Raw genomic sequence first — 22,188 nt, 5'->3', positions numbered from 1 at the left:
CAACATGCCTGGAGGTATTTAAAAGACGTGTAGATGTGGTGCTTAGGGACATGGTTTAGTGGTGGACTTGGCAGTGTGAGGTTAACGGTTGGACTCGATGATCTTAAAGGTCTTTTCCAACCTGAACGATTCTATGATTCTACGATTCTCTTTAATACCCTGTATTTTTCCCTCTTGTTTGATAAACCAATATTACTACTCACACCTACCTCTTTTTTAATGGAATATATTTTAAGAAATATAAAAAGGAAGGCTGACTAATAGTAAATATGTTATAGGGGACCTCAAGATTAATCTGTGAAATAATTCCAGATAAAAAAGTATAGTACTTGTAACCAGATACCAGTCTGGTATAATACACTGAACAGTTGTATGAACTGACTTCTACATGCTACAAAAAAAATAAAATCAAATAGAACATAGTTTAGAACATGTCTTTTAATTGATGATTAATTTCTACAGTGCTACAGTATTAACAATCTCTAAAACAAATATCTGAATCTATAGCTCAACAAATCTTATAATCTTTGCAAATAAATAAGTTATTAAAAGTATCATATTGTGCTGTTTTCCTGTCTGTGTAAACTGCTAATGATAATGCATTTCAGAAAAAGTAATGGTAACGAGCAGCTGCAATGCATTTACATTATTAAGAATCTTTAAGTACAATTCTATACATGATACACTTAGATAAATACTTCTGTACTTACACTTTTACAAAGCCATCAACTGAAAGGACATAAAATACATTCAAGACTGAACAGAGAAGCAAGAGAGCTGTGAATAAAAAGACAACATGTTTAAGTTGATACCACATGACACAGAAAATACTGAACATTTTAGAACTTGAAAGCCACTACCAGTTGGAGGCCTGAACTTGACAGCAAGTTCCTATGAGAGGGCTAGAGTTACCCAACATCCAGGTTCTCCACAGTTTGTCTTGGTACAGCCGTAAGTTCACTTGTCAGACTTACTTTTGTGACCTAAGAGTTCACAAGACAGGTCTTCTCAATCTGGTAATTCATAAGGATGAATCACTTACTGACATCTGTAAGTAAGACCCCTAGAACAGCATCAGTGGCGTACAGTACCAGACGCGGAACCAAGAGTACCACCCACTATTAAGGTGTGCCGCCATGAAAGCAAGTTTAAGGAGCTATCCCTGGCAAATACTAACCTGCCCCTTTAAGAGCCTTGTAAAGCTTAGTAGGCACTAACAATACTGCAACTCACTTAAGCAAGAGAACAGAGCTTTGCAGAAACATGAGGTGTTTGTTTCTTAAACAGTCATTGGAACAAGCATAGAATAAAACATTTTAATGGCCTACAGTTAATCATCTATAAAAAGCGTATGTTCAGCATGAATTTAAATTGTAAACTGGTAATAAATAATACAGTATCTCTGAGCACATTTTAAAATATACATTATGAAACTAAATTTAATTTTCAGAAAAGCTTTCAACCTTTTTGTTCAAAAACACATTTAACCAATCCTTTATGAACAACTACAGCCAGTTTGCCTGCCTGAAAATTTTGATTTATGAAGCCCTCCTGCCTAGTGCAGAACACTTATTTGTATTACTTTTCCTTCCTTTTTTTTTCCTAAGGCAGATTAAGTAAGAGCTGAATTCACAAAAACTGTTAATGTACCAACTACCTTAAATTATAATTTTTTATAATGGTTGTAATTTGTTTTCATTCTAGTTTATTTAGGAATCATGTAAATATCCAAATAGCCACTAACGTAAGCTACTGTGAAGAGTGCAAGTACCACAGTCAGAGCAGTAGCTAGACCTAGATTTAAAATGCACGTATTTCTTTCTGCATAAGAAAAGGTAGGTTCCCTCTGGTCAAAGAAAACGTCTCCATGCACCTCCCTGTTAACTAGTCATTGCAATCTGTCCATTAACATGAACCTGGCTAAATGTTATGTTCAGTGGGAATTAGAAGCAGCACACTGCACCATTTCTCCAAGGCTGTTAATTTTGAACTATGCTATTGAGAGCAGTGTGGCATAGCTATCTTGGCATACCAGTATTTCAAGAAATATAGGCTTACAGATAGTAATAAGACAGCTGAGTGGAGCAGAAAAGCCCTTTCTGTGACACACCCTTTGTGCAGAGAGATCCTCCCACCTGCTCTCATGAGCTCCCTACGCAGAAGGGACGAGAGCACGTTGAGCTTCCTCGCTTCTCACATCCCGCATAGTGAAAGGTGACAGAAATGATGTCTACCAACTACTGTTCACAAAGGCCTCAGTGACCCCCTTGGCGACTAATGTGGAAGATGCAATTTCTCAGGGTCATATTCCTTTGTACTGCCCATGCCCTGAGGCCAGGATCTGGCCTCTAGACGTTCTGGGCAGAGCTGTGAAACAAGGTGATTCACCCAATCTGTCCCAGAACAGCCCTTCGCAGTGGGAACAGTGTGTGACTGTTAGGGGGAACCTCAAGAAATCCAACTGCTTTCAGCTGGAGTTTATAAAAAAGATGGTGTGTTTATGTTACTACCAATAGTAGGAAATGTCACCTGATGAATAGGAATCTTCTTGCCTATTCCTATGTATTGTCATTAAAAAAGCTTCATAAGGTCATACTCTATATTAATCTATTCCAGAAGGCATATATAGCACAAATAAGAAAACACCTTTACATGAACAATTTGTTAAAGACACATCAAAACATTAAAGATGCTGATGTTTGAATACATTCCTAATCTTTCATAAACAGGATTTCAATGCTTTAGAAAACTAGGAATATTGCAGAGAGGAAGACAGAAAAGACAGGTGTCAAAAAGAAGTGGGAAAGAGAGCACCATATGAAAATCATACTTAACTTTTTATGTCCAGTTAACAAGCTAATTAAAAGTTTCACGATGTTATATTGAAGTTTAAGTAAGCTACCTAGGATAAAATCCTGGCCCATCTGAAGTCAATGGTAAGAGGATTTTACCTGCAATTCTCACTATCTTTGAGAAGATATTAAAACAAAAGGTATACATTGAGGCTTCAGTGAAAAGCTTCAATCAAAAAACAAGAGGAAGAAAGAACATGTTGCTTGTTTTTTTTAAAGTACTTGCCATGTCAATTAATCTACATGGCAATCTCTCTGGTCTATCAAACATTGAATGCAATTCTGTAAGTAATTTTTAGCTTTATTTTTATTCTTTTATCATTTAGCAAGACTCTTCTGTAGCTGTAAATCACTTTTAAAATTGTATCATTACCTTGTACACTGTTGCTTTATGAAAGTGCAAACCCAAGATTTAAGCAAACGGTACTGTATTTTTTCATGTCACTTGTACAAAAGGATATCAAAATAGCTCCTTGATTGACATATGATAATATCCTTAAGCCACAATGAAAACAAATATAATACAGTATTATAGCACAGGTGTTCCTTTTATTACAGGAATAGTATCTGTGGGATACACTCATCTGATCAAGGATTTCAAAATCACATCCTTAAAGTATGCAATACTTTCAATGAATTGATAGTTACGGTCTTCAGTGAGCTGCCCTGACAGTAAAAAAAGAGACACAGAACTTAATCTAATCTTAGTTACTCATATTTCATCACACTCTTCTGCTTGCTAACTGAGAAATATTTCTAAAACCTGCCATGATGTTCCTCATGGATCAAAAAGCAAGTGAAGTTTATAACACACTACTCTTAAGAACTTTGGACAAATACAACTGCTAGTCTGAACATATGTAACACAACTATTTTGTGATTCAGTGTTGTAAATGTAGTTTGTATTTTAAACTTTTAATAATTTTAGCTGCATATAAAACAGAGAAGTAATAAGTTAAATTATAGCACCTTGCATGAAATTTGTTCTGAAAAATACAAAGATTACACCTTTTAAAATTGTAAGAAATACAACTATTCTATCTCAAGTCCATTATGCACCTCTCATTTAAAAGGAAACTAATTTACATGTAATGAAGACATGCATAACTATCACAAATTTAAGGCACAAAATGGAATTTGAAAGTTAGGGATGTAGTAAATCCTTGCTTTTTCATCAAGTTACCTGATATACCAGAAAAAGGTGTATCTACAATTTTCAAAAAAGCTGTATTATCATAGAATCATTCAAGCTAAAAATGGAAACTGCCTATTCAAGTATGTAGTTCAAACTCTTGCCAAAGGAAGATTATTTTCCACTATTGCATTACATCTAACTTAAAACCTTCCAAGAACTTGTACGCATTGATAAGCATTACCGTGTCATTCCATAACCTAACTGATCTCATTGGTAGGATCTTTCTCCTGATATTCATTGGATATTTACCTTGTTTCAAATTTATATAATCACACCTTCATACTTAGAAAGTCTCTTCCTTTACATGTATGTCACATAACAAAAAATTATACATACTTAACGACTCAATCTTTCCGACTTCTTTATCACTAACTAATTTTGTTACTGTTCTCTGACTTTTCAGAAGATTGACTCAATTCCTCACCCCTGAGGTACCCAAAATATAAGACCGTACTCCAGAAATGACCTCAGCAATCACAACGAGTATTCTGATTTCCAGCTGCCTGATGCAGCTCTTCTGCATATATACTCTTCTTTTGACATTAGCAATGCCAGAAGCAACTTTGTTGCCTACATTATCAAGGCTTCTTACTACATTATTACATTTCAATCTTGTCTCTCTCTCACTAAGTATCCAAGTTTCCTCAAATGCATTACCTTTTCTCTGAATCTCTTAGGCTGCATCTAATTCTTGTCTACATTTAATCCATCTGTTGGACTTCTCCCACTCAGGTATCATATAGTGTCGTATCGTCTGTAACTTTTATTCATACACTGTAGATCCCTCTTGCAGATTATTGAAGACATTAAATAAAATTAGGTCAACACAGTATAAACAATTAATGGGGAGGGAGCAATTAAAATTGCACAATGGGATGATTCAAAGCACAATTTCTATTTTAAGACACTATTTCAAATATATTTCATCCGACTTAGCTATTTATAAGAAGTTAAATATCTCACTGTAGCTACAGTTTCTAAATGCAATACCATAATTTTTCTGCATACATAATTAAACGTAGAATAGGAAACATGCTGACAATCAGTGTTCCTCTGCAAACGAGTCCCATTCCAGCCACTGATCAGAGAAAGGTAGGCACATCAAGTCTACTCCTCAGCACAAACTTTTAACCAGTTAATATTATATCTATTATTCTACATATCTTTAAAATTACAAATGAAAATACAGAGAGATCTAAATTTGCACTGACAATCAAGAATTCAGCTCCTTTCAAAAGTCCTTCTGGAGTTCTACAGTGTGATCCTGAAATTCAAAGAATGTTGAACAACATGCTAACAGTACTTATAACTGGAAAGGTATTATTTAATATAAAGCTTAAACAACATTTGAGCCACCTAGTCTATGAAAAACATCATTACCTAATTTATGCTCTGTTTGCCAGAAGACTCACTTTCAGTACAACTTATCAACTCTCCTTCTGTTCTTGATGATGACTACAGGTCATAACAGAACTTTCAGAATAGAAAGCACAGTAGCCAACTATTCCAATTCTTAAAGCTATTTGTCAGCCTATTGAAAATAAGAAAATAGTTTGCCTGAAGAAATGAACAATTAAAAATCAAAGTGAAACCAAGGATAAAAAGGTAAGTCTGAAGATATATGAATTATAAAAATAATACAGTCCATGCTATTTTATGCACAGTTGTTTATTCTTGTTCCATGTTTTAAAACTTGGACTCAGAAAAATCACAGGAAGTTTTGGTTTTTTACCCTCTTTTTTTCCATTAAAAGCACCATAGTTACATGGCTTGATTCAATCGTCCTTTTCCACGATCACTTCTCCATGAAGCACCCTTCTTCTCTGCCGCAGCATGTGGAAGTAGAGTTGTGGAAATACTTGATCAAAGCATAAAAGAAAGCAAATTAGATGAAAAAAATCAACAGATCACATAACGAAAAAATACAATTTTGCAGAATGATGAACTGAGGAAAAATTATGGCACACAGTGCTGCAGTGGTTAGGGTAAATAACAGCAGGTCATGAACATTGCAGTGAATTACAAAAGAATACTCAAAAGTCAGACAAGGCCCCCGAGTGTATACCCTGTGTTCAAGGAACTTCCCTCAAACACTTTCTTTGTATAAACGGGACTTAACCACTTTCTGGAAGTGCCTGAAGTCTTCAAATTTGTGCTAAGGTACACATGTTTGAATTAAGACTTTGAGGAGGATACAAGTTGAGGACGAGAGAAAACAGCCTCAAGTTGCATCAGGAGAGGTTTAGATTGGATATTAGGAACAATTTCTTTACTGAAAGGGTGGTCAAGCATTGGAACAGGCTGCCCAGAGAGGTGGTGGAGTCACCATCCCTGGAGGAGTTCAAAAAACATGTAGATGTGGCACTTCGGGACATAGTTTAGTAGGTATGGAGGTGTTGGGGTGATGGTTGGACTAGATGATCTTAGAGGTCTTCTCCAACCTTCATGATTCTATGAAATTTAGCCTACTTGTTCACATCTGAAGTGAGGAGCTCCCTCTCTCCTGGCCCTCTGAGATCTATTATAAGACTGCCCTGCTGATACATTTGATCCTTATATTTAATGGATAGAAAATCAGATTTATTCCTGAAGCATTAAGTTATATAAACAATTGTAAAACTGTTAGTAAATTATGATAGCTTAGGACATTTTTTACTCATATAAATTTCTCTCGTTGGCCTTCATGATTTCTTGTGCAAAAAATTTCACAGTGTGTGTGCATACTGTGAAAGTCCATGTTTAAGGTCAACTCCTTAAAAGGAATACGTTTTATGGATGCAGATCACAGACCCTTTTAACTTCAATTTTCCTGCTTCTCAATGCCTCTCCCTAATCTCTTGCCTTGTTTCTAGCCTCATCGTCCAAACTATCTAAAATATTCTATTTACCTAGTTTGGTCTAGCCCCATTCGTGGTGCTATATTGGAACCGGGTTGCTTTCTCCTTGTCTACACTGCTTAGGTATCAGTGGAAGTAACACTGGAAGTACAAGACAGATAGTTTCTCTAATCTTAGCTCTGGTTAGCCAATTGATCTGTGGCTTCTGCTATCCAGAAGTAAAAGGACAATCTGATTAAACCAGGGACTGAAGTATGTTCAGAGAAGTCTGGGGGGTGGATTTCTGAGAAAATGAAATCTTGGAGAATATTGCTTCAACCTTTTCCTAAGCATGCTCAAATGGTGATTTTCAGAAGTGACACATAAATGGATATTAATAGCAATAAAAATAAGGCAAATCTCTGGCACGACGTGCAGGACAATTTTTAAGCTTCAAAGTGGCAGAGGCACTAGAAATTCTCAGCGACACAGTTACAGACATTTCTGTGTGTAAGTAAAAAGGTTTTTTACTTTGTCCAAGTCTTAGAAATGTTTTTAGCATTTTCACTGAAATTTTTAACACAGCTTATGTTCTGAGGCAGATAACAGGACGGAAAATTTCAGTCTAACCAATTAAAGCACAGCAAAGCTTGGAACAATAGAAAGCAGGCTTTTACAGTAGAAAGTGCTCAGCAAATTTAACTACAGGCAGTGTTTCCAGCATAGCTGATAATCAATTATTATGCTGTTAGCATTACTACAGTTAAGTAATACTTACATGGCACATAGGAGAACATGACAATAATAAGGAAGTAATAGTAGTCAAAGGAGACATTATATTTGTTGGGAAGTCTCAGTGAAAACATTCCTGTTTTCTTCACATAGGGTAAAGCAGCATATATGGTTAGCAGTTCACCTGCAACTCCAGCAGGATACAAAATGATAAAAAAGTTGTATCTGCATTAAAAAAAAACTCTTGTGAGAAACACCCCATGAATTTAAAATTTCCTCTTGCTATTATTAGTGGCACAGCAATGTATTACAGTAGTTTCTGCACCAAAATCAAGGACCGCATCCTGACTTGGCACAGAATACCAGTTTCAGTTACTTTGGATAGCGTTGCTTAGGTTTACAGAGAATGCATTCCTCAGTCCTTTTATTTAAAAACAGTGAAGTGTCAGAATGTTCGTATGTCTTTCTAATAGTAAAGAGTAAAAAAAGTCCACAAATTTGTAGTCTCCAATAATGTCTTTTTTTTTAATCTACCGGTCTTGCTCCTGTTCTCACTGACAGGATTCAGAGCAGGACTGGATCCCAAGTTCAGATGATCCTACATATCTTTGTCACAGTGCACACACACTGGGTCAACTCTATGTATTATAATTTCTTTGAAGATAATTAAAATGTTGCGAAACATCAGAAGCCTGTTTTACACACTGCCACATGGGAAATCCAAATAATACTACATTTACCACTAATGGAAATGGAAATAAAAAATAAAAGAAAATGAAAGTGCCAGAAACTTATCAGATCCATTTTAAAATGGGAAGAATGAAGGTATTCAGTTTAAAGAAAATGTGGTTTGAATGCCATAGGCCACATATGTGGTGACAAAATAAAAAACGTAATCAGTAGGGTTTGTGCTGTCCTTACGCATAGCGCGCCATGGAGATGCAGTTTCTCCTAAGGAACAGCTCTTGAGTTCATGCAGGGAACAGCAATGAGAGCTGCTGCACAGACAGAAAGGTACAGAGTGCACTCCATGACCAAAAGACATGAGATCCCAAACAGCAGCAACCAAACATGAAACCCTCCTAGGACCAAATGGGCTCAGAGGACTCACAGGTCAGTGAACAGATTAGGGGAAGTATAAGAAGGAACTGATGCCATGACCTACACACAGTTTGTCTCTATGCAGTGAAAAAAAACCCTGAGTAAAATTCTGAACTAAAATTTAGAGCATACCTATTCCATTAACAATGGACAGGCAAATCTTTTACAATTATAAGCTAAAGATCAGGAATTTCCAGCTCCCTTGGAGTACTGAATTTATGCCCAGTTGTGCTGTTTGATTATCCATAAATCTCGATGGGATATTTTGGACTCTATGAAAAGATAATACATTTTCAAATATTTTGTTTATAGTATATTTCACCATATATCTCTGCTGTGAGAGTGTCAGTTTTCCCTATTGTCTATTACAAGGAAACAAAAATTCTGTCATCCAAGATACACTGACTTGATGGCAAAAAGCGTATCTGTCAATGTAGTACTTTCTGAATGCATTTCTCTTTCTGAAGCCTACATAAAAAAATTATTAATGAAACTAGACCTGATTATTTTTAAGTTTGCCATTTAGTGCTTAAACATAATCAAGCCTACCACCTTAGGTATTAGCAAAAAGATAATGCATTATAAGAATGGACATAAATATCAGACACATCAAAGAAGTGCATTAGAAGCATCAGAACTGCATTATGTAAAAACAAAAATAAAGGAAAATAAACAAACACACTCTTTTAAATAAGTCACCTGCACTGAATGTAGGTAAAATATTTTCCTTCTAAAGTGTAAGTCTGTCTGTCTTACATGTATTTTTCAAATAATGACTACAGAGAATACTACTCTTCCAGTTATGTCTCCTGATAAACATGCAGTCTCTGTAATATATCTGATCTAGTGGCCAACCTTAGGTATGCTTCAAAATCAAAGCAGTTTTGATATGGAACACACTTTTTATGTGGGCTAAACTAAGTCAATATTTAGCTTCACTACATGAATATAACCTTCCAAAAGCTCTGATAAAGCAGAACTTCTCATGAAGTACTAATATGCATAAGATTGAGTGACAACAACTCCCACATTTTCAAAGACCTGAAATCCACAAAGACTAGCACAGGTGCTTAATTTTGGGCACTGTATTCAAAAGCATCTTAAGGAGTCATACTGTAAGTTAAAAGATGACTCCAAAGATAAAGAAAAAAACCTAAAGTAAATGAAAGCAGAGTTCAAACTGTGAGACACAGAAAGCAAAGTACAAATCACACCCCAAAATATCAGCTAAAATATTTTTAACATTTTAAACCAAGTAACAATGATCCCAAGTACAGAAAGCAACCGACTTGCACTCTGCTGACACATAAACAAAGCTCAAACACCTGCTCTCCTGTGTGTTAGCTCAGCATGCGTGAAACCAACATGCGCAGAACCATGAGAAACTGAAGTGCAAGACATCTCCACCTGGCCCATTTAATGAAGTATGGCAAATGGTTGAGCAGGTTGAATGTGTAGAAGGAATATCGAGTAATCTCTGTCACAGTCCATACGACCAGAAAAAGAATAACGCTCTCCTCATTCTGGATCTGCAGAAGTATAAAGAACCAACACTTTCTTCATCCTTAAGCTTCTTTTCTGTGCAAACTGCAACAGACTACTGTTTAAGATATATGGAACAGAACTAACATCTTGTAAAGAAAGAAAATTTTGGCATAAAAGTGATATGCTGAACCATTACCATGTACAGTTCTTTATCATATGTATTTACTAACATACAGACATTTTGCAAACCAAGCAATCTTTATCCATTATACAAATATCAAAATATAAAACCCTATAATTGAGCTTATTCTTCCTCTTTATTCTCTATCTGCATTTTCACTATGCTATCTAACTGTCTCCCTCTTTTTATTTGTGGTTGATTTATTTGTTTATTTTCTTACTCCTCAAAACAGCAAGAAGAAAACAACACAAAAGATATGTTCCTTTCATAATCAGTTTTTACCCATTCTGCATTTCACTACTCTGTCTCCTAGACTTTCTCTTACTTTTTATCTTGCTTCTTCCTGACCATATAATGCAACTCTCCACAAAACTTTAGACAAAAGGAATTGCTTAATATAATCTACTAACTGGAACTTAGTCGCAGGAGATCAAATTTGGCAGACTTCAGGGAGCTGTAAGATAGTTAAGGAGCTGGAACACAGATGGATCGCTAAATGAAGAGTAGTTGGTAGATCAGGAGCTTTGGGTAAACTCACTCAACAATCCCATTCAAGATTTAAGTTCTGAGTCATTAAACTGCCTCATCGGTAGGTAGCACACCTATCTGCTGTTTCAAAACATTGGTTCTTTTTCACTCTAAGTGAACAAATAAACAAAAGTCCCCAAATACAGAGAAGGCACATGGGGATCTATTACAAACACTACCTTCTGAGAAGAAGAATTACACGCAAGTAATTTTCTTTTCTTTAAAAGGGAAGGAATTTTGTAATACACTTCCATGCCTGAAGGCTGAAAAGCTCCAGGGATGTCTGTGAAATAAAATAAAGTAACACAAGTTTTGTTAAAATTACAAAAAAAGGAAATGATTTTTTTTAATAAAATGCAACGCGGTGACAAAGCTTAATACATCTCAAAGATGCTGAAAATGCACAACTCTGTCAAAAGTCAAGAAAAATTATAAGTTTTCATCATCTCATAAAATCGTGCCCTCAATATGTCAGTCAAAGAAGGTGCACTTTTAGTTGAAAGGATCTCACCAACATCACAAAAGGATATATAAAAATACCGCCAAACTCACAAACAGATAGCAACAACTGAAGTGCAAAGACATCCAAATGAATAAACAAAGGGAAAGACAGAATTAGGCTGTTCCTAGCCTCATGCGATTAGAGACAAACATTGATAACCCAAACTTGGATTCATGTCACAGTGCTAAATCCAAGCAGAAGAGCTTTAAATAAGTATGCAGAGAATTCCTATCTGTTGCCTTGCAAATCTCCAGTCAAGTAGAGAGATCTGGATCTGGCTATTATCACTAACATGCCCCTCACCACCTAAAGTGACCCTGAACATTCATGGCTGCTAAGCAGTAACAGTGTGAAATACAGACATACATTCAGATGTATTTTTTCTTGGACACAGCTTGACCTACTATACTGAAGATAGAGCAAACAAAAGAAATTACTGGATATCATAAAGATTTAATGCACTGTAGGTAATAACAAAATGGCAAAATGAAGTGCTTTACTCCAGCATTCATGTAAACATTCAATATAAAAAACTTGTTAATCTTTGAGACATTTTCCCTTAAGGGAAAAATGAAAACACTTAGCTTACCAAAAAAAAAAAAAAAAAAGTTACGAAAAGCCTATTCCATGTTAAGAAAAGCGACAGTAAAGGAAAAGATGAAGTGTATAAAACAAGTCCTCTGTGAACTGAAACAAAGGGATTTGACAACTGAGGCAGGTGCTATGGTATCCCATCAGCAGAAAAGCATATGCCATCTGCTGGTGAGACAGTTTAATGGCTCAGCTTTTTAAGTTTAGAGAAATTCAGGAGCACAGACTCAAAATCTATCACTTAATTCTTACATGCCCTTCACAGAAAGCAGACCTCAGAAACTGAACTGAATGTCCTATCTACCAGCTGTAAGCAGTCTGCTTGCTTCATTCTGCTAAGGAATAACTACACTTACAATAACCACCTACAGCCAGGCAAATAAACTATCATCATTCATACAGGACCTTAAGCATCACTGTGGCATGCTGGATGACTTGATATATTTTTAACGAAAACAATGCAGTACGCATGCCATCAAAAGTTAATATTACCATAACAATAAAATCTTGAGAAGGTTCCTAAAATAAATTGTAAAATCACAACCATGTTTTATCCAGGTAAATTCAATTTAAGAAATATTTTCATTTAGATTATTTCAGTAAGTGCTAATTTAAGTTTTTGAAAGGGAAGCGGTAACACTGTGGTAGATTTGCTGGTAAATAATAGCAGTAGTCGTTGACCTCACTTAGGCAGACCACAGCTGGCACGATGCTGAAGATAGTGCGGATTCACAGCTAAGATCCAGACCCAGTCTCCTGAGTAGAAGCATATAAATTCCATCCTGTAACCCAACTTCCAAAATTGCACTCAAGTATGTAAGTATTCTCTATAGGAATGTCATTAATTTTTAAATTGGTCTTCCTGGTGAAATGAAAACTGTATTAATAGCTTCTCCTTAGAAACAATCAAAACACAACTTGCTCACGCACATACCTGTTTTATACTATGTGCAATGAACCACACCATGAAGATTCTTGAACTCACTTGGACCCCAGTCACAAGCACAGATGTGCGAACTATTCCTTAAAAAGAGAAACATGTTATCTCTGTTCCAAAATTCATGTTTTAATTAGTTACAGGAGAAACTAAAACAAGGAACTCACCAACTGCACAGTGGACTACCTGTAAATAAAAATAAGTTAGAGGTTACTGATGTACAGTATGCTACTATCTACACTATAAACATGGCCTTCTGATATTAATATAAACCTAGGGTTAATTCTGAAGGAGAACTGTTTTTTTGTCTCCAACTAACAGTCTTTAAAAGAAATACACATTAGAGCCCTGACAACCAATGCTGTGATGGGCTCAGTATCTGATCTGTGTGAACACATGAAAGAGATTTATCTTCCTAATTAATTGTATATATTACATATTTAGATACTTACAAAGCATTTATTTTTTCAGCTAGTAAGCTTCCCTTCCCTTATCTTATTCAAAGAAGAATTTTACAGGACAATGTGGAGGGAGTCATGTAAGGGATGCTAAACCATAGCAATTTTTAAATGTTCTGTATTCATTATGGATTAATAACATTATTATAATTTTGCCAATGACAACTATGAAGCTTCAGATTTAGTGTATTTTCTGGTCAGAATGTTTAGCAAACAGAGTGCTTTTCATTATTTTGACAGATTTGAGTAGAATTACTTATTGCAAAAGTTTAATAGCATAAAAGCCTATATACAGCTGGCCACGTGATTTTAACAGTTGCTTGAACTACAGATGTTGTAGGCAGATTGAGAAAAAAAGTTAAAATGCAGATAAGCACTCTTTGTTGTGCCTGGGAAAGAACTGTAAGTGCTCAATACACCCAACAGTTTCATTCCGTAGATGTACCATAAACTGAGTCCACGAGTGCATAGTTGGCAAAAGTCATATTATTTAAAGAATACTTTGCACAACTTGCACAGACGCTGTTGTAACAGATGATATGGGGCATGTGAATCCAGGCTGGAAATAAGCAGAAGCAGAAAAGGCACAGAAGGATAATGAGTCCAGCATAAGGAATAAGAGGGAAGCTATCATCTCTGGAGATGGGAGACGATATCTACTAAGCTAGAGTGTTGATGTGCTGGCTGGAATGCCTTCAGAGATTTTGCCTTTTGAGTTAAGACTCTCAAATCAAAGCAGTTCCCTGGCAGTATTTGATGTAAAGAAATATTAGAATTAAGTTTGAAAAAATGTGTCCATTTGTTTCAACTAATCACCTTGCCCCCCAAAAAACCTTCATTAAATAATAAAGTTAAAAGGACTTCAAGTACTAATATAATATTTTGATATTAAATTCAGGTTCATAATGTGTTTTGCCTATGATATGCAGCATCCAGTAAAGCAAACTAATGTTTAAAATTTACCTCAAGCAAAGCAAATGTCTGGAAAAATTTAAGCGTCTTTTGAACGCTTCTGAATAAGCCTCTATGTGTTCCTTTCTGTATATAAAACCGCACCATGGCAATACCTAATACCAGCCACCTACAAAAGAAAGAGAATGGATACATTTCAAATTAGAATTCTAAAAATATCCATCCACAGTAAATAATTTAGTAGAATATTTTCTTCACAGAATATCTTTGCTTCTGCACTTGTCAGTGTTCTTAGGAGATTATTTAAAGTATCTTTAGACATAAATATTATATAATGTTATGTAAATATTACACTCTTTTATCTCTTTACTTGGAAAAGGATAGAGAATTACTTGTTTACCTTCAGAGGATTGACTTGAATAGAGGGGACTCCCCAAACCCACAGGTCCATCAGACTTTTCACTAGCAGTGACTACATATTTTTACTATTAAATCCTCATGCATCTTTACTGTGACTTACTGTTATTTGAAAACACGCAATGAACTCGGCACTGAAGCCACCAGTTTGGGTCGCAGGTTTGTATAAGTAAAGGACCGGAACCTATGCACATCACTTTTACATTTTTCATGGCCCCTCAACTCATATTTTTCAGAACTGACTAGTGATCTGAATGCTTCTGTTTGTGATTGTCCAACTGAAGTTACCATCATGATTCAGTTTTCAAAAGTGTTGAGAAGTTGTCTTTAAAAATCAGACTCTGAAGTGCTGAAAGATGGGTCTTCTATGCTCCTGGCTTCCAAAGGCAGGTATATTTAACTAGCACGTTTGATGGTGTTGGCTAATTTTTTTATGTTCTTTTAAGGAAACTGAACAATGCTACCAACTGATAACCCTTCCAGTGTAAAAGAAAGAAAGTAACAGTAACTTTTAATCAAACTGGAATTTGATATAAAACTTAAATTGAGATCTCAAATGGAAATTGAGACTGAAAAAAATAAACTTCTGAACTGTGGTGGGTTGATCCCCACCACCCAGTCCAGTCCCAGTACAATAACCCAAGGCATGTGCAATTCTTTCCACATAATTAATCCACGTTTATATAATTAAGATTTTCAAAATAGTGTACCATATGTTCCATGCTTAATGCAGAGCTATACCACATTCTTCCAAACATCAAACTAGTGAGATGCCTTGAAACTTCAGGTTTCAATCCACAAAGACTAAGAAAGTACAAAAATTCTTTAATATAGACTTACAGGCATAACCAGAGCCATGGATGGCTATTTTGAGAGTTAAAAATAAAAATACAAAAACTACAACAACTTTAGCTTAACTTCTTGTCTGATGATATTCGGAACAATTACTCAGTCCTTTCATTGTACATAAAGCTACAGCAAGCACGCTGTACAGCAACATGAGCTCTGGCTAAGGAAGGGCCCAAGTGAGAAATACTCAGAAGCAGATTCAGAGAGCATATAAACATTTGGACAAATATTTATATAAACATTTGGGTAAATATTTAACACCTCTCGTGTTCTTATACTCTTCTCCAAGCATAAGCTACTGGCTAACATTGGAAACGGGGTACCAGGAAATACTGATCTTTGGTCAGACCCGTTATGCTGTAACAGCATGAGAGTCGCACAGATCGTGACAGCTCCCTGTTCGCCTCGGACTTCAGTATCAGCCCCTTAACAACTCTTACACATGGTGCCTACTGCTACACAGTCACTTGGCATGGCCCATTCCAGCACTTCATGATGGCATTTTAAACTCACTTACAGTTAGTCAGGCTTCCTTACACAGTAGGAATGATTCCCCTCTTTGATCCCTGCTACTTTAAGCCCATGAATCCAATATCCCAGTGCTCCAAAATTTGCCCCCACAGGTTTTACTTAGATTTCATAACGGATTTTAAATCTGAGCGCATTAATTTGAGGTTGCCTCCCATCACTGTGGAAACGAGGAATTACTGGAATATCACTGGTAGTCCTTCACAGTAAAGCTGCCCTGTTTTATAGTGAAGTGTTTGACAAGAGGAAGATGACAGTGAGTTTACATCCAGCTGGCAGCATGAATGGTGACGGCAACAGCTCTGTCCTAGCCCTAGCCTAAGAAGTCGTAATACATCTAATCTAACAAGGCATTTTCTGCACCTCATTCTGTAACAAAAGGGTTGCAGAGAGAAGTAATCTTGGACTACACTCAGAAGCAAAGACTGCAGACTATTTTTCTTAAAAAAAATTTTTATTTGGACATGAATTTTTGTAGACCGATTTATTTAGTTGTCACTGGCTTTGACTTTGGATCTCAGGAAAGCCCTTGTACTGAGTATTGCAAATCACCAGGAAACAGAAAACACTTTCTGTAATACAGGCAGCATTTCCAGTTGGGACTTTCAGTAAGACCGGGTACTGATCTGTCATTTTAGTCCCTTAAAGGTTTGTTAGAATTAAAGATAAGCTGCAATTTTTTATTAGAATGGTTGTTAACATGCAATTATGTATTGGTTTGTTAAAACTCTAGAAACACTCTGCTATATCGCAAATGGACAAATATACTGTTCTTGTTACTTATTTTATCCTGTGTAGTGCCCCTGTTAAGTACTGCTCTATTTCATATGTTTATTTTTCTCTTAAATTGTATCTGTAAAAGATAATAAGAATTTGTTCCTACCTCTTATTTCTATGTTTCCACATAAAATATTCAATTTTGCATGTCTTAATCCCTTTTGATATTAAAGAAAGATGGGAGAGAAGGAAGTGGGAGATACTGAATCAGCACCTAAGGTCAAAACTAATATGGTTCGATAATCTTCTGCAGACATATAAAAGTCAGTGGCAAGAGTCAGTGTTCATTAGCAAATTCACACATGGAGCACAAGGCTGGGAATTCAATGAGGTAACATTAACCTGCCAGCTAGAAAAAAATTACACTGACTAAAAGCACTTTTCAAAAAGTGCTGCTGCAATATATGAACAGACTTGAATACGTGTTCAAGATTCACAGATGCTACTGAGAAGAAAGCCATTATGATCATATTCCTGGCTTTCTGCATCAGTGCTTGAACTCTGGCTTCAACTAAAGCATACCGGTTTTGCTCTACGGGATTCAAATGGCAGAGAGTTCACCTACTGGTAACCGAGGTAAAATTGTAAAATTGTTCTCATGATGAATGCCTAGAAGTTATGAAATTGTTCCTTCTTAGTTTTCTTTTAAGCATGTGGAAATTAATAGTTTTGGTTTGGTTTTTTTCCCCCCCCAAGAGTTAGTGAACAGGACAAATTTTCAAGAAGTGAAAATATGCGCTCCAAGCACTAACAACATAAACCTGAGTGCTCTTATGATCTGTTATTCAAAATAAATACCCACCTTCCTCAAAGCAAAGCATCGCACTGTGGAGCACTCGCTCAAACGAGCCCCTTGGGTTATTACAGCTCCTTCCCTCTCCACCCAGCCCCTGCTCATCACTACCTGCCCGCTGGCGCTGAGGACCGCGCTCGGCTTTGGAAATTTCTACCTCGCAGGGAGCCGGTGCGAGCTCTGCTCGCTTAGATCCAGGGCCCACGGACCTGAACGAGCCACCCCACACGGTAACCCGGGGCGTGAGCTCAGGGAGCCAGCCGCAGGCGGGAACCGCCGCCCGGGACAGCTCGCCCCGAGCCCCCAGCGCCCCCTCAGCGCCCGAGACCGCCGCCCCGAAACCCCCGGCGGCACCGAGGGCCGCTTTCGCCTCCCCGCGGCCGGCCGGCACCCCCTCCCGGCGAGGCGCGGGGGGCCGCGGGGGCTGGCCCGGAGGTGGGCGGCGGTGGGGGGGTGGCGGCGGCGGCTGTGCCGAGGGACGCGGCCCGCGCGGCACCCCCGCCCGGCATTCCTGTCCCGGCTATACTTAACCTCTGCGGCGGGCTCGGGGTGACGCGCTGGCGGCTGGCAGCGCTGCACCGTATTAGGCAATGCCCGGCAGGCGAGGGCTAGCCCCGCTCCCGGCGGCTGCCCTGAGCCCCCGGCTCTCGCACCCGGCTGCCCCACGGCTACGACAGCTCTGCCGGGTCGCCGGGCCCCCGCCTCGCCTCGGCCGAGCCGCACCCGGCTCCCGCCGCTCCCCGCTGCCGCCCCGCGCTGCGGCTCTGCGCCCCGCTGCGGCGCCGCGCTGCCGGCCCGCGGCGTACCCGCGCCCGCTTACCCCGCGGTCATGGCGACGTTGTAGAAGATGAGCCAGGCCGTGGCCAGGGCGCCCAGCTTCCTCTTCTTGCCATTCTCCTTCTCCTCCACCGCGCCGTTGCCGCCTCCGTCTTCCTCGCTGGACGCCATGGTTCCCCCCGGCCAGGGAGCGAGAGGCGCACACCGCGGGAGGAGGGGCTCCCTCCGCGGCGGGGCTGAGGCCGCGCTGACAGCCGGACCTCGCGCTGTCTCTCACCCCATCTGTCTTCCCCGAGGGCCGCTGCCCGCCGCCCGCTGCTCACATGGCGCTGGGCGCTCCTCCCTCCTCCTCGCAGGGGCTCCCCGGGCCAGGCCAGACCCTCCGGGGGCGGCGCGGCGCGGCCCCTGGGCGGGCAGGGCCGCGGTCCCCGGGCTGGGCGGGTGAGCCTGGCGGCGGCCCTCACGGGGGTCCCTGGGCGGACAGGGCCCCAGCCCTCACCCGCGGCCCCCGGGCGTCACGCTGCTGTCCCCTCCCGCGTGAGGAAGCTCCCTGTGGGTCGGTACCGCGTCTCCAGCCTTGCTGGTGACCGTCAGGCTACAGCCGCGGGCATAGCCCACCCCAACAAAAGGGACAGAAAATACCACGGTTCTTGAAAACACAGAAATGTGTGTCTGAGATTGAACATCTGGGAGTCTGGTCAGACTGACTGGTGGGAATATGTCCAGAGTCCCACCTCAGAGGCCCAACAGCCATTGCCAGGGTGACCACGGGGAGAGGACACCTTCCACTCTGGTAGGTCTCAATAAATACCACTCTCGATATACAAGGAAGACTAAGACCCACACCTGAGAAGGGGGGAAAATTTCTTCCTAGGGCCTGAAGAGAACCCAGCTGGCAGACTGAAGGATGACATTTGAATATTCGTGTTGTCTTAAACCGTAGGCCTGCTCCCAGGGAAGCAAAGCCAGCACAGGGAGCGTTGCTGGGACTTGCTCTGGATAGGGGAGCAGCCTCAGCCTGAGCTATATTGGTGTGACATGGCCCTACGGAGCTGCAGGCTGCACCCGCCTTCCTGACACCCGGCTCAGTCTGTGCCAGCCTGGGTGCCGTTCACTACTTTGGGTGGCTTACATGTCACCTCAGGCTCCTCATTTCCACAGCTAAGCATGGTGACCATGGCCACTCAGTCCAAACACCTCGAACAGACGCATATACAGGCAGAAGAATTCCAGAAGTGGGTCAGGATATATCTTTGAGATGCTACTTTGTCAGTCCTAAAAGAGTCCAAGTCTACCCCCTTTAGGACGTGATAGGTCATCTCAATGTTTAAAACACCTAGGTGATCTCAGTTCCCAGGCCTTCAGATAAAAGATTAGTAGATGTCCCATATAAAAACTTGGTTTCTCTCCCACTGCTCACCAAAGCACACAAGCAGATGTTTAGCTTTCAGCCTCAAAATACGCGCCCACTGGCAACAGCAAATGTATAACGTGCATGCAAAATGAGTAGTTGGCAAAACAGCACCATGTATGTGCTAGTAAGATTATAGTAAGTACCCCTGTTATATATGCACAGACACTTTTCGTGTTCAAGTAGTCATAAATAAAACCCAATTTGGGAATCCTACAGTTAAAAAGTATAGATAGAAGAATTTACACACAGGATCGAATGACCCAATTCAGAAGTTTTTGCCAACCTTATGCTTCAGCAGAAAGTGCAATAAACTATGTAGTGGGCAAATATGGGATAATCTGAGCCTAAATTTCATCTTAATGTAACCATTATAAGTTGGTTTAAACTCTGTAGCTTTCCAAAATATTTTCTATATTTACTATTTTAATTTTGGGTATTCCTGCTACCTTACTTATACCTTTTTTCCCCCAAAATGTCAATTTTCTCTTCAAACCTTCCTACCTTCTCGGCTTTGACAAATTAACCACATACTATGTGAAACATGTTTTTTGTCTCATTTGAATTTGCCAACTTATGACTTCATTAACAGATGAAGGCTTTCTGATTTTAAATTATGATACACAGAGGAAGGCATGACCTGATCCCAATTCTTAATATTAGTTATGATTTTTTTTAATACTTCTAGCTACTGTTTGCCATTTCTGTCTTGAGATTTTTCCACAGTAGATTTGAGGGAACAAATCCTATTTGCTTTCTGAAGTAAACGTCTTCCATTTTTAAATTGCTCCTTGGATGTTTTCCATGCTTTTGTACAGAATCTTTTGAAATCTGATAAGCAATGTTTGATATATTCTCACAAATCTTCTGTGTTATTTTCCTTCCCACTATTTATTTGCTCAAACTTATTGATTTTGGATGTGCAAATTATCTGCAATGCTGACCAGGTTTGACTTGAGTTGACTTAGTCAATTAAGAATTTATTAGTGAGGATAAGTAGCTCAATGTTTTTGCTCTAATATTGTGGGGTTTATTTACGAGCATACAATTTGTCTTGCTATCACAGTACCCATTAACCCAATTGATGAGAAATTTCTGAATACCCTCATAATCTTTTTTGGATTTGAATAAACTAAACATTTTGTGTCTTTGCAAATTTTGCCATCCCACACTTGTCTGTGTTTCCCGACCATTTATGAATGTATTAAGCACAAAACTTATTACAGAACTTTCGTAAACACCCCACTGATTTCTTTTTGCCATAATAAAGAAAACTTGCTCTCTGTTTCTGTTTCCCATGTTTTGATCCATGGAGATATTTTGTTCCTTAATCTGTAACTACTTCGTATCCTTGGTAGTTCCTGTGCGACAATTTTTCAGCAGCGTTTTCAAAACGTGTTTGTTGTGTTAATAATTTTTTTTTAATCTTTTTTTTTAATTACATGTTCCAGGAATTGCAATAAATTAGTTGAAACATAATTTCCTTTTCATAAGATTTCTATTGTTATTCTTTTAATCATGATTTCTGTCAATTTAACATGTATATATTTGTGGTTTACTACTCTGTATTTTCTGAATCGCTACAAGATCCTTTATTTAAATGTGATAAAATGTCAGCTGTTTTCAAATCATTAAGTATGGTATCTGTGCTTAATTAGAAATACTGTACTTTTATAGTGGCAAAATTATTTCATCTAATATTTCAACTTTGGCTGGCACCTTTTGGCCCAAAAAATCTCAAAACAATTCATAAGACAGATTTTGTCTACATACAGACATGTAATCAGTGGAACTGAATAGGCTTATACATTAATTGCATTATCTAAATCGGCTTTTTAAATCAGTTATGACTGGCTTATCAATTTAGCTCAACTTTGCTGTTATTCAAATACAGTCTGAAATTAAACTTCCTAATAAATTTTAAGATAGTCAGATCAAGGTCTTTTGCATTGTACGTGAGCGCATCATTATGTTTCATATTCATTCTCAACCTTCACAGGTGTTTCTCCTTTATTCACGCTAGTTCCAAACCATCAACATTGCTATACTGTTATTACAAAAATGAATGGTTTTCCTGGCCTTCTTCATGACTGATATTATTGATGTATATTTATCTTCTAGGTTCCTATTGCACAAGTAGATATTCAATACCTTATAAAGTTGAATAGGTTTTATTTCCAATCTATTTCCAGAAATACAAGGTGAAGCTTTTATGATAATTATTTTCTTGTGCAGTGTTCTATAATGCTTTTTTTTGTTACAGAATTTACCTATGCAATATGGGAATGTTTATATGAAATGAAAAGTTGTAGTGCTCTGAAAATAATACAATGACTTATCAGCTCC

The 22,188-nt window shown here is 38.5% G+C and overlaps 1 protein-coding gene across 3 annotated transcripts; it reads right to left on the bottom strand.

Moving 5' to 3' along the window:
* Positions 1–462: 462 nt before the first annotated feature.
* On the bottom strand, positions 463–19,069 carry HACD1 (3-hydroxyacyl-CoA dehydratase 1). Of its 3 annotated transcripts, none has more exons than XM_075492701.1 (7): positions 18,475–19,069; positions 14,342–14,459; positions 13,088–13,106; positions 12,918–13,000; positions 10,062–10,225; positions 7,642–7,820; positions 463–5,905 (listed from the first exon to the last, which is right to left on the bottom strand). In XM_075492701.1, the coding sequence occupies exons 1-7, from the start codon at positions 18,600–18,602 to the stop codon at positions 5,823–5,825; spliced, it is 774 nt and encodes a 257-aa protein (XP_075348816.1). In that variant the 5' UTR covers positions 18,603–19,069; the 3' UTR covers positions 463–5,822. The 3 variants fall into 3 exon arrangements, with proteins under 3 accessions (XP_075348816.1, XP_075348815.1, XP_075348817.1); XM_075492700.1 differs by having other exon boundaries at positions 12,918–13,006; positions 18,475–19,064; XM_075492702.1 differs by having other exon boundaries at positions 10,104–10,225; positions 12,918–13,006; positions 18,475–18,906.
* Between the last annotated feature and the right edge of the window lie 3,119 nt (positions 19,070–22,188).

This window comes from Mycteria americana, chromosome 2 (genome assembly GCF_035582795.1).
Source record: "Mycteria americana isolate JAX WOST 10 ecotype Jacksonville Zoo and Gardens chromosome 2, USCA_MyAme_1.0, whole genome shotgun sequence".
Lineage (NCBI taxonomy): Eukaryota > Metazoa > Chordata > Aves > Ciconiiformes > Ciconiidae > Mycteria > Mycteria americana.
The sequence above is the reverse complement of the archived record's forward strand: the minus strand, read 5'-3'. Positions and strand labels throughout refer to the sequence as shown.

Bases quoted from the DNA above. Each gene is read 5' to 3' on its own strand.
- HACD1 (XM_075492700.1), bottom strand. From the start codon at position 18,602: ATGGCGTCCAGCGAGGAAGACGGAGGCGGCAACGGCGCGGTGGAGGAG. The intron at 10,226-12,917 runs GTATGTGCGTGA...ATACTTCTGCAG, and splicing joins TTGCACATAGTATAAAACAG to ATCCAGAATGAGGAGAGCGT. The intron at 7,821-10,061 runs GTTGGTTTCACG...TTTTTAATGCAG, and splicing joins TTTCTCATGGTTCTGCGCAT to ATACAACTTTTTTATCATTT.